The sequence below is a fragment of the Buteo buteo genome, chromosome 3, assembly GCF_964188355.1.
Source record: "Buteo buteo chromosome 3, bButBut1.hap1.1, whole genome shotgun sequence".
Lineage (NCBI taxonomy): Eukaryota > Metazoa > Chordata > Aves > Accipitriformes > Accipitridae > Buteo > Buteo buteo.
Window position 1 is genome coordinate 30,616,566 of NC_134173.1, and position 13,290 is coordinate 30,629,855.

General features: G+C 42.6%; 1 protein-coding gene across 1 annotated transcript in view; it reads right to left on the bottom strand.

The window, feature by feature from the left end:
• B4GALT6 (beta-1,4-galactosyltransferase 6) overlaps positions 1 to 12,886 on the bottom strand; it is a 33,572-nt gene extending 20,686 nt beyond the window's left edge. The window contains exon 1 of the mRNA XM_075024306.1: positions 12,715 to 12,886. Within this exon, the coding sequence (XP_074880407.1) occupies positions 12,715 to 12,829 (115 nt within the window). The 5' untranslated portion in view covers positions 12,830 to 12,886. The remainder of the gene's footprint in view (positions 1 to 12,714) is intronic.
• Positions 12,887 to 13,290: the final 404 nt, after the last annotated feature.

Sequence of the window (13,290 nt, forward strand, 5' to 3'; positions counted from 1 at the left end):
TGGGTCAGAATTAAAGGTGACATTATAGTGGGTGTCTGCTATAGTCCACCTGACCAGGACAAACAAGTGGATCATGCCTTCTACAGACAGATAGGCAAACAGGCTCACATTCACAGGCCCTGGTCCTCATGGGGGACTTCAATCACACCAATATCTGCTGGAGTGACAACACAGCCAGATAAAAGCAGTCCAGGAGGCTCCTGGAGTACATTGACGGTAACTTCCTGACACAAGTGATAGAGGAGCCAACGAGGGGAGGTGCTCTGCTGGACCTCATACTCTACCAAGAAGAAGGGGCTCATTGGAGATGTGAAGATCCAAGGCAGCCTTGGCTGCAGTGACCATGAGATGGTGGAGTTCAGGATCCTTGGGCAGGAAGAAGAAGGCAAAGCAAGCTCACAACCCTGGACTTAGAGAGCAGACTTTGGCCCTTCAAAGGTCTGCTTGGAAGAGTCCCACAGGATAAGGACCTGAAGGAAGAGGGGGGCAAGAAAGCTGGATAATATTCAAGGATCACCTGCTCCAAGCTCAAGAGAGCTCCATCTCAATGAATATGAAGTCAAGCAAAAATGCCAAGAGACCTGCATGGATGAACAAGATGCTTCTGGAAAAAAAACAAACACAAAAAGCACACAGAAGGTAGAAGCAAGTACAGGTAATGTGGGAAGAGTACAGAAACAACACCCGAGCATCCAGGGATGCAGTTAGGACAGCTAAAGCCCAAATAGAAATGAATCTGGCCAAGGACGTCAAAGACAACAAGAAGGGTTTCTGTTAAGTACATAGGTTACACAACGACAACTAGGGAAAAAGTGGACCCATTGCTCAACAGGACAGGGGACCTGGTTACACAGGACATGGAAAAGGCTGCAGTATTGAATGCCACCTTTGCCTCAGTCTTTACTAGTAAGACTGTCCTTCAGGAATCCCAGGTCACACAGACCAACGGAAATGCTGAAGGAAGATGTACCCTTGGTGGAAGATGATCAGGTCAGGGAATACTTAAGCAAACCAGGCATACCTAAGTCCATGGGCCCTGATGGAATGCACCCACAAGTGCCAAGGGAGCTGGCAGATATCATTGCAAGGTCACTCTTGACAATCTTTGATTGATCATGGCAACTGGGAGAAGTGCCCAAAGACTGGAGGAAAGCAAATGTCACTCCTATCTTCAAGAAGGGCAAGGAGGATGACCCAGGGAACTACAGGCTGGTCAGCCTCACCTCAATCCCTGGGAAGGTGCTGGAGCAGCTCATCCTGGAGACCATTCTTCAGGTACACGAACAACAAGAAAGTCATCAGGAGTAGTCAGCATGGCTTCACCAAGGGGAAGTCATGCTTGGCCAACTTGATAAACTTCTGTGACGAAATTACTGGCCTGGTAGATAAGGAGAGCAGTGGACATTGTCTACCAGGACATCAGTAAGGCCTTTCACACTATCACATAAGATCCTCATAGAGAAGCTGTTGATGTATGGGCTGGATGAGCAAACAGTGAGATGGATTGAAAATGGGCTGAAAGGCCAGGCCCAGGGTGTGGTGGTCAGCAGCATGAAGCCTAGTTGGAGGCCAGTGACTAGCAGTGTACTCCAGGGGTCAATATTGGGTCCGGTCCTGTTTAACATCTTCATTAATCATCTGGATGATGGGGCAGTGTATCCTCAGCAAGTCTGCTGATGACACAAAACTGGGATAAGTAGCTGATATGTCAGAGGGTCATGCTGCCATCCAGGGGACCTGAACAGGCTGGAAAAATGGGCCAAAAGGACCTCATGAAGTTCAACAAGGAGGAGTGCAAAGTCCTGCACCGGGGGAGGAACACCACTAGGCACCAATATATGCTGGGGACCACCCAGCTGGAAAGCAGCTTGGCAGAAAAGGCCTTAGAGGTCCTGGTGGACACCAAGTTGAACATAAGCCAGCAATGTGCCACTGCTGCAAAGAAGGCCAATGGCATCCTGGGCTGCATGAGGAAGAATGTTGCCAGCAGGTCAAGGTGATCCTTCCCAGTCCTCACTCAGCAGTGATGAAGCCACACCTGGAGTACTGTGTCCAGTTCTGGGCTCCACACTACGAGAGACATAGACATACTGGAGAGAATCCAACAACAGGGCCATGAAGAAGACAAAGGGACTGGAGCATCTCTCCTATGAGGAAAAGCTGAGAGAGCTGGGACTGTTCAGCCTGGAGAAGAGAAGGCTCAGGGGGATCATATCAATGTATATAAAGGGTGGGTGTATATGTATATAATGTATATGAAGGGAGGATGAAAAGACGACAGAGCCAGGCTCTTTTCAGTGGTGCCCACTGACAGGACCAGAGGCAACAGGCACAAACTGAAACACAGAAGGTTCCCTCTGAACATCAGGAAACACTTTTTTACCGTCAGGGTGACCGAGCACTGGCACAGGTTGCCCATGGAGGTTGTGGAGTCTCCATCCTCAGAGATACTCTGAAGCCACCTGCACACAGTCCTGGGCAACTGGCTCCAGGTGGCCCTGCTTAAGCCAGGGGTTTAGACCAGACGACCTCCAGAGGTCCCATCTAATCTCAACTATTCTGTGATTTTCTTCCACTATTGTCTTTCTGCATATGTACCAACCATTACTCCTGTCACAGTGCAAGGCAATGCACAAACCAGGAAGGCAAAATTTCACATTTAACCAAAGAAAACATCTAACACTGTAACCACTTAGAACTAGTTTTATTCATATTCTCCTTATTTCACTGTACATGGTCCACAGTAAGTAAGAAACAGCACTTCTGATTCAAGAAACATATAGAATCCAGACTGTCACATAATTTACAAGGCAAGCAAATGGGAAGTGCAGTGCAGGGTATAAAACAACACACCCATATAGGGCACCTTGGAATAAATACCATACTTAATGTTCCACCTAAAGCAGCTGCAGTGTGAGCATGAGCTCATACTAAATTCAGATGAAATTTTCACTAGCAACTGATCCAGATCTGTATCAGCAATCATAGACACACAGCCACATGTCAGTCATCAAAAGTCCTGGGTTTAGGGCATTATTTAAAACTCATCCTGATAAAGCACATCAGCACATTAAAAGGATCATCCTGTATTTCAGAGGAAATGTTAAAAATATCATATGGATCATTTTTTGTCTCTAGTATTTATAGCTCACTAGCTATTAATAGTTTTATGTGTTAGACTGAAGAAAAGACCACTGGGGGCGAGGGGAATGCATTAATTCTTAATATATAAAAATACCTGTTAAAATGGCTCAATCTTTTACAGCAGGTAGCTTCCTGTTTAAATATTCACCCAAGGACTATTTACACCTTTTTTAAAGAAAAAAAGGTCTCATTCACAGATCTCTCCATTGGGGAATCAAACTCCTTCCAAGCAGTACACCAAAAATTAAAGCACTTCTCACAACACTGCATTAGTTTATCATCCCTTAGCTTCACAGAAAAAGCACAAAACTCAGTTTTATACAGAAACTTAGTAATTTATCATGCTGTACACATATACCAAAGCAAAGCCAAAACAATGTGCCATGCACTTAGAAGTAATCAATAGTAAAGTATATAACAAGACAACTGAAGTTAAAACTGGATCAATGACTAACATTCTGAAGAACAGTAGGAAGATAGAACTGTCATTACTTTAACAAGATAGTAAAAAAAAGCATTAATTAGATTACAAACTATGATTTCTTAAATGCCAAAGGAGAAAAGATGAACAAACTTGGAGATAACATTCCATATAAAATGCAGCTTTTATTGTACAAAAAAAAACCTCAAACCAAAAACCCCACCCCAAACCCAAAAACACAGAAGAAAAAAGCCTTATTACAAAGAACCTTTCAAAGCAATTAGCAAAAAAATTTAACACCCCCCATACTTAAAAAGTGAGAAGATGATCATCAGAGCAGCTGTAGCAACACTATATACTGATCTTCTGGAACAAAATAAACCTGAAAAGCTCAGATAGGAGATGCTTCATAGAGAATCCAGGGACGCTGCAAAATTCAAATGCAATAAACGCAGCTTCACAGAAAATTGGGTCTTGCCAAATGAGCACTGCCCCTAAAGTTACTTGTCTGCTAGTCAACACATCTTTTCATGGGACTTCTGAAAAGCACATTCAACGCATTGCATAAAAATTGACATGGATTCGAATGGGTTAACAGAAAGTTCTCCACTAATAATTGTAAATGGGGAATCATCTCATGAGGACATTTCTAGAACAAGTCCCACATGGACCTCTTCACATCTCAAGGTTATATGGTATTATTCTCAGCAATACTAGAGTTATAAATACACTACTGGCAGAGTTCATGCATGGCAAATTAACACAAAAGTGTTAAAGATTAAATTCTACAAACTAATCTAAATATACGGTAGGTAGACCTCAGCTGAAGATTGCTTCTAAAACATCACAATCACGATTCTAGGCGGTAGGAATATTTTCCACAACTACAGGATAGGGACTTTAGTCTGTAAAACAGATTCATTAAACAATTTTGCAGTGAAGGACGATACCTAAAGTAATGTAAGACTGCTGTAAATTGGTTCCAATTTACAGCAAACACAGCTAAATCCTATAGTAAGTGTTCAACTTCCATAGGATTTTATTTATTTTTACACATTTGTTGTTAATCAGAAGTTGTTTTTAAAACATATGCAACAACCAGAAAAAAGCAAAAAATTTTATTCCTTGAAACACATTTTTTACTTGATTTGTTGATGCATATTTAATATCAGTTTTGCACTATTTGTAATTTAACAATAAATCCAAACATTTCATAGGGGTGGTGAGACTGCATTTGAGTCTGCATATGTGTATCTCCTCATAAGGAAAATATATTAGAAAGATACAGATCACCTCAATATGCTGAAAGTATCAAAAACTACTGATGTTTCTGGAGGCTAATAGCATCATTCATATGGTGCAGATGGATGAACCTGTATCAGCTACAGCAGAGAGGCTTCAAAATTGTTTTTAGTGGTGGTGTTTTTTCAATACTCCAGACAAACTCTGTATACTCATTGCCACAAAGGACATGCCAAATGGATGAGTCCTCTGACTGCAAGTCTGAGAATTGAATAAATGTCAGTTCACTGTTTATTGAAGCCAGTAAAAGAGGAAATCTCATGGATCAAGTCTCCATTTATGGGTGAAGAAAAAAATATCAGAATTTCTTTCTCTAGAAATATTTTTAAGCATGATAAATGATACAACATTCAATACAATTTCTAACACATTTGATACTATTTTATACTCCAATCTTGGGCTATTAGTTGATTACATAGCTAGTCAGAAATAATTCAATAGCTAATTCTGAAACAGTATCCTACAGAAATTTAAAAATTTGCATTGCTGTAACCACCACCAATACAACTTACATATTTATTTGGTTTGGTTTTTCCCTCCACTCAAGGCAGGTTCAATGAGGAAAGTAAATACTTTCCTTGAATTTCTACTATTTTAGCAAAGTTTCAACTCCCAACTTTAAAGTACATAATTAAATTTCATTAAGACATTTGTTCAGTGAAGACTGTTCTAGGCAGGCTGACTTTGGACATGAACAATTAAATGGTTTTACAGTGATATTTTAAGCCTAAACCTTGCCAATTCTTCCAGAATTTTGTTTTAATGAGTTCATTGACTGAGAAAAATAGAAAACTGTAGTACCTGTAAATCAAATATTCCAAGTATTATCATAAATTAAATTAAAAAAGAATACACATACCATAAAGGGAAGGTAAAGGAGGAAAACTGCAAATTTAAGAAAGTGAACTGACCATTGGGGATACCTTGCAAAAAAAGCATCTTTTGTATCTGAAAGTCCTGAAACCAATCTATTCACTGCATTCACAAGAATCTAGCACTGGATCCCACACAATGCACAATCATCACGTGCTGCTCCCCATAATACCATTGCATAATTTGAATACCAAAGATTACCCAAAACAAACTAAGTGCTGTAGAAAAGCAAGCAGATAGAGTCACTTGCAGAAACAGCCTTATTAACAAAAAGCCAGTAGATAAGCTACCTTTCACCACAGACAGATGTGGAAATAGCTAAAGCTTTGGTCACGTCAGTAAAGTATCATAGTTCAAATAAATGTTTCCAGGGCATATAGTTTCTCCTCCTCAACAGATGAGAAGGCCACATTCAAATGACCAGCTGGCTTAAGTGAAAACTCATTTCACATGAGGTCTCATAATTACTTTGTCCTTGTGAAGTTAGCTGCACACCATAAGTGCCTGTATTTTTTTCCCTTTTCTGACTAAGACCAATACCACAAAATGAATACTCCACGGAATCTTATGCAGGCAAGTTCCCCGACTAATAATGAAGTATACCTAAGGGCTTTAGGAAAACTTATCAGATAAAGATGCAAAACAACTGATTCAGAAAGAAATATGCATGTTTAGTCAAAGCTTATCTGTTGGTAAAAGTGAAAGACAGTCATGAATGACTGAACTGCAATAATTTATTCAGCATCAGGTGCTAGGAATGACTGTGCTGGGCCAACATAATGGAAAAATCTTTGCACCTCCCAGATTAAGGCAGAAAACTTACCCATGAAACCACCTGAGCTCATAATGAGCTCAAGCCATTAGAATGACAGGGAACTTTTGATCACTGGAAATCACTGATCAAGCAGAAGAATGCATAAGCCTCATACTCCTCTTTGCACAAGGAAAAAAAGGGAAGATCCTATTCATCAGAAAGTTGACTATAATTTTTCTGTTAAAGGGTTTGGTTGTCATTTGTGGAACTGAAGTGAAAAACTGCAATGCGAGCAAGAAGACGACCACTACAGTTAATGAAATTACTCCTGCCTCCAAATGAAGCCTTTAATAATGAGTGAACTTTAATAAAGGAACACAGCTCCCAGATACATAGCTCCCAAACAACAACCAGGTCTGTTGTACAGACATTTCCCTGCAGAAATTACAAAACAAAGGGACAGACAAGTTTCATTCACTCAAGAAACTTGCAAGAGACCCATGAGAACAATTTCCTAGAAAGGACTAAAAGAAGGCGATAGCAGCAAAAAAACAGTGAACCCCTTCCTACCACATCCTGCAAAACCCATCAGCCTTTTACCAGATGACACTTCAATACAGCATCAAAGGAGGAGAGTAACAAAGGATCTGTTTTGTTTTAAACAGGCTAGCTGTATTCTTTCTATTTCAGTGCAGCCCTTGAGTTGCATTGAACCTACTGCCTTGAAGACACAGGCTCTATTACAAAATCCTCAGACAAGGTATTACCATCCACATATTGTTATGGTAAATACAGTCAACAGTACGCTGCCTTTTATTAGCAACAGCATAACCAGCATATCGATAGGAGCAGCTATTCTCCTCTATTCAGCAACTTGTGAAACCATATTTGGGGTACTGTGTCCAGTTTGGGGATCTCAGTAAGAGACAGACATTAACATAACCAGAGTAAACCCAAAGGAAACCTTCCAAGACAGAGCATATGATGTATGAGTAGAAACTGAAAGAAATGGGTTTGTTCAGTCTTAAGTAGAAATGTCTAAGGGGAGGATGAATTTTTTTGCTGTCTTCAGCTATGTAGTAGAAGTGTATAGAGAAGATGAAATTGAACACTTGGAGGACAAAGAGAAAAGACACAAGGCAATGAATACAAGGTGCAAGATGGGAAATTATGATTACATACTACAATTTTCTCACAGTTGTCAAACACTGGAACAGGTTTCCCAGAGAGACTGCAGAATCTCCATCCCTGGAGTTATTCAAAACTCAACTGGACATGGCCCTGAGCAATCCGATCTAGCAGGATCTGCTTTCAGCAGGAGGTTGGATCAGATGACTTCCAGAGGTCCCTGCCAATCTAAATTATTCTATGATCAAACAGCAAGTCTTTAGAAATACCACAACTGCCACAGATGCCAGGAACAAAGAATATTAGCACAACAGCTGAGCCCATATCCAATGGGCTCAGCACCTGGAAGCACTGCCAACCATTTATCTTGCTGATAGCATTTTCAGCTCTTTCTTCCATTTGTGCACAAGTTCAAAAAGCAATTAGGAAAATTATTTCCTAATCACAGAATAGGAAATAAATTGATACCAAATTGTGAGCTAAAACCAATGGAGATATTTCCAAGTTCCACCTAGCTTGCACAGCTGCTCTTTGGTTAGGATCACCAGAGTAGTAAAGTTTTAATAAGAGAAGCAGAAGACCAGAAGAGAGAAAACAGTAGCTGTTTTTTCCTCCTCAATCGCATTCCACCATTCAGGATTTCTAGTTACTGATGTCAAAGACAGACTGCATCTTCCCTGATCGCTGCACTGTTCCTTAACCAGTTCTTACGAGAACTACAGAGGTCATCATGTCCAAGCTGGCCAAGTCAGACTGCAATTTACTACAATATGGAGAGCTCCAAAGTACTCTTCCACCCCAATCTGGTAAAGCTTCTCTGCTGGAGACAGACAGAAAGGAATAACCCAAAGATGAGCAAGAGATCACTCTCTGAGATCAGTTATGTTGTTCAATGTAATTTCAGTTATGATGCTGATAGAAAATGGGAAAAACAAAGGAAAAAATTCTCTGGCAATACTCAGATTGGCTTGGCAGTGAAATAAGATCAGCACATGCTCCCTCTTGGTCACCACTGCCTTGCTACTTTGTCTTATTCTCCACATCTTTGGATCCTTTCCATGATGTAAACTTGAACCTAAATACATGTTCTGAATAGCTGTCAGCACCAGACATTGACTACTCAAGTGCCTTTTATCGTACTGTTATCTATAACTGAAAAAGAATGTATTGATGCCAAAGATCCCAGCTCTCAGTTAGCTTCTTCAGTCTCCAACTGCAGTATACATGGATATTTGTAACTTCCAGTGAAGTTTCAGAATCACAGGCAATCTTCATTGACTAATTCAAAAACAGCAACCTCAGTCTGTATCTTTTCATTTTATGTACAAGAGAAGGAGCACCAGATGAAGTACTGTCAGAAAAGTGGTCTTTCTGGAGAAGTAGCACCTGTTATCTGCTTCCATCAAATATTTGAGGCTATCACATACAAGTATCATTTAAACATTTAAATGGGATTTTCATATTTTAAACATTTAAAACGTTTTCTACCATTTTACCTTGCAATCCTATCCCTCTAGGTTTTGCTTCAAAACATCCACTCCATTAAACAGGGAAAGTTAAAACCAGAAAAACAGTTGTCTTCTCTAATCGGCAGTTAGATATCAGTCTGCTTCTGTGTTTGAGCTTCTCTGACTATCAAGACCGCCAGGGTGCTGAGGTAAGGCTGCAGCCATCTCTACCTCATCCCATCTTCCGTTTTTACAGAAGAGGGGAAAGGAGGCATGTGAACAACCCCAACATAGCATATGAATTCTTCTCAACCATACAAACTTTGTATTTTTATATGATATGGAATATTATAGGTCTTGGTCTCAAAACACAGAGCAGTGTCTGAAAACCTGAAATTTAAATGCTTTTCCTCTCCTCATATTCTGAAATACATGGGATAAAAAAGTTTCTATTTCCCAAAGAACTAACATTCTGCAAGGCCTCTACCAAAAAAAAGAGACATACGACTAAGTACTGTACAAATAAAAACATTAAAATATTAGATAGAAATATTAAAGACCTTAAAATAATTAAGATTTTTCCCTCTAAAAAAATTGTCAGTATTCTAAATTGACCCAAATGGCATCTGTCACAAAATCTGCAATTTCGCTAAAAAAATGCAGTAACTCTATTTTCCAATTAGCATGAAGGAGAGAGGGAATGTGATAGTGACCTCTTTGAGAATTCTCCCAGTGCTAAGGGCTTACTTGTACAGACATCTCCTCCCTTTGATAAGCCACGAACTGCTTGCTAGGAGGGAATTCCACTCTATTAGCCCGTAAGAATTCAAATTTTCCCTCAGCTTTGACATCTCGGGAAGCCATTCTGCTACATAACCCACTTATTTTTCCCCTCCCAGTACACTGCTGGTCCATGAAACACTTGGGAGTCCAGCTTCTCCCTCTCTTTTCAGTTCCTCTGACCATCAGGAAGAGAAACCAGCCAGGGAGCAGCCCCAGTTCCCTACAACACAATTAGAACATTCCTCCTCCCTGCGACTGTGTCTTGTAGCTTGTTGAGGGAGAAAGTGTTCCGATGAACCAAAGTATCTTCACTAAAACATATCTGTACACATAAATTATGACATATCCCAACCACTTATGACTTAACTGCAGAATATATTTCATGAAAAGCTGCTAACAGGTAAGGCAGCTGAACTTCCATAAGCAATCTTAAACCCTCCTCCTCACCACACACACAATCAGCTTTGACTTAGATATACCTATTTCATCACACTCAGGGGAAAGCAGTAAGCACACTGAAATATTCTGTTCTATCGCACTATGCAAATGGCATGAGCATACAGCATAGATTATTAGATTAATCATCTGCCTATAAACTTGGGGGGTGGGGTGCTACTGGATTTTTTTAAAATCTTCCATTCTTACATTTTCCCCAAGAATACTGCCAGAGTGCCTGTTGGTTTTAAGATAATATTTAACCTTCTTTCTCTCCATTCTACACAGTAATATTTCCAGGAGCAAATTCCTGGCAAATCAGCACCACATCTGCAAGCTGACAGGCTTAGATTACCAGTGTAAAACTTTCCTATTGCCCTTTCCTTCACTATTTTCTATATTCTGTCCCCCAGTAAGGCCAGCACAGCATGGCAGCATTTCAAACTGGATCCAAGAAGTGCTGCAGACAAAGAATAACTCCAATACTGTAGGGTTTTGATTTAAGCTGGATGAGTTCACAACACAACCGCATACACAGTTAGGGTAGCACACCATTGAACAGTAGCTGGAAAGAGTGTAATCCCACAAACTCGTGTAACTACTGAAGATTTTTGTATTGTTAAACCACAGCCTGAAAGGGCTAACTGCAGTATACAATATGAGATAGCCACACAGATCAGTTTGAGTACTATTTTTTCCTTAAGGTTGATCAGACCTAAATAACCTACCTCAAGAATACTTTTGGTGCATACTGTTGATTTCATTTCACTCCTGGCACAAAGGAAACTGAACAGACATGTAAACCCCAATAGCTGAGCAGCAAAATGAAGTCAGGAAAGAAAAGTCTCATCACTAGATGCTCTGATTCTGAACAAGGTACTGCATAAGCCTTGTTTCATAAGAAGAGGACATACTTCTAAGAAGATACCCATTGAAGAAGAAAAATTTAAATAATTAAGTAAAACTCCAGCTGCGTACATTACGTAAGATGTTAAGAGTTTCACTTATAAAGATGCGGAAACTGCACTTTGCTTTCTAAATCATACACCAACTGCTTGTAATTAAAGTCTACTCTGATATTGCACTAGTGTCTCATAGAACTAAGATGTCTAAATGGACCCTAGCAGCATCATTCTCTCACTTACAAGACTAAATTACATCCCTTTCAGTGGGGAAACACTAACAGACAAGAAACTCAAGAACTCCAATCCATGATATATTCCCTAGTATTTTTTTTATATTCATTTGAACTGTAATAATAATTGACAGGCATGTCAATATTGTATGAAGTGCTATGAGTGTGGGAGAAGTCACTGCATCCTGAAAGGGTTTACAAGCTAAAGAGAAGATTGTGAGCAAGAGGAAGCCAAACAACATAAAGACACTAGTCAACAGGAAACAATTCCTGCAGATTCAGTGGTCAAATCAATGTGGATGTTTTATAGAAACGGCTGCAGAGGGAGTTTTAAGCAGTGAGGACAAAGAGCGAGACAGTTTTACAGGTATTTAGGTAGGACCTGATAAGCAAGGAGAAGTGCAGAAGAAAGCATCAATGTTCCCTGGGAAAAAAACAGGAAAACACTGCTCAGCTAAGACACCCAAGACAGTAAAACACCACAAATCACCGTGCAGGATACCGCTTGCCTTAGCTCAGGGGTAAAGCTAACCAGTTCTGAAAGGATCATCCAGCGAGAGAAAGCCTGATGGTCTCCCAGAAACAGTGGAAGAGCAAACTAAGGAAAACAGCACGTTTTTTTGTCTGACCCAGACTCCCACAGTTATTTTACACAGGTTTTCTTAAAGAAACTGTCTGTCTCCCCTCTGAAGCGGTTCTTCCAGAAGTGAAAGTGGAACTGTAAAACCTGTAAAGAGAGATCCCACCGACAGAAGTAAATAACAAATATCCAAATTGGTTCTTAATTTCTGTTCACGTGTGCTTTATTATTAGTGAAGCTACTAATGATGTAAAAGATGAACGCATTCAAGTGATTCCAGGAGGCAGTTTTGCAGTTCTGCAGTTCTTTCCTGGTTTCTACCGTTAATCTGTAACACGATGAAACGGTGAGCTGCTTTTTTGCCTCACTTTTCCGGCCTGGGAACCAAGAACAGCACTCACCTACCTTGCGACGGCAGATGAATCTTCTAGAGCATTTGAAACCAACAGAACAAAGATGCGAGATTAACACACGTTACCGCCGCCCCGACCCTCCCTCGGCAGCGGGGGCTCGCGTTCCGGTACCCGGGACGCCCCTCGCCCGGCGCCGCCCGTGTCCCCCGCCCCCCGCTCCCCGCGGTGCCCGTTGTGACAGGCCGGGGGAGGCGGACGCGCACCGCCGGGCCCCCCCCGCCCCGCCGCAGCGCCCACCCCCGCCCTCGCCACCACCACCCCCCCCCCCGCCTTCCCGAGGGGGCGCCTCCCGACTCACCGATCCCGGGGGCCACATAGATGAAGTAGAGGCAGGAGGAGGAGAAGGAGAAGAAGAAGATGAAGGCGAGCATGGAGCGATTGGAGACCCGCAGCACCTTCCGGAGCAGTGGCATCCTCCCTCCGCGCCGGCGGCCGGCCGCTCCGCTCAGTCCCGGCGAGCCGCGGCGGCGCTTCCCAGAGGGAGGCGGCCCGCTCCTCCCATGGGTCGGGCAGCCAGAAGGTGGCGAGGGGGCTCCGCTCGCTCGCCCCCTCCCTCCCGCCGCCTCCCCGGGAACGGGCGGGCCGGCGGGGGCCGGCAGGGGCAGCGCCGCGGCTCGAGGAGGCGGGAGGGCGGCGGCGGCGGCGCTTTGTGGCCGGCCCGGCCGCCCGCCTTCCTTCGCGCTGCGCCTCCGGCCGGGCTGAACCCGCCGCCGCGGCTCGCAGGTGGCGGCCGGAGCCGGGAGGGGCCCCTAGCGCTGCCGCGGAGCTCGGGGAACGTTCCCGCCGCTGCTCATGCCGCCGGGCGCCGCGGCCGCCCGCTCTCCCGCCTGCTGCCCTCTCACAAGCGGCGGCGGCGGCGGCGGTAGCGGCAGCA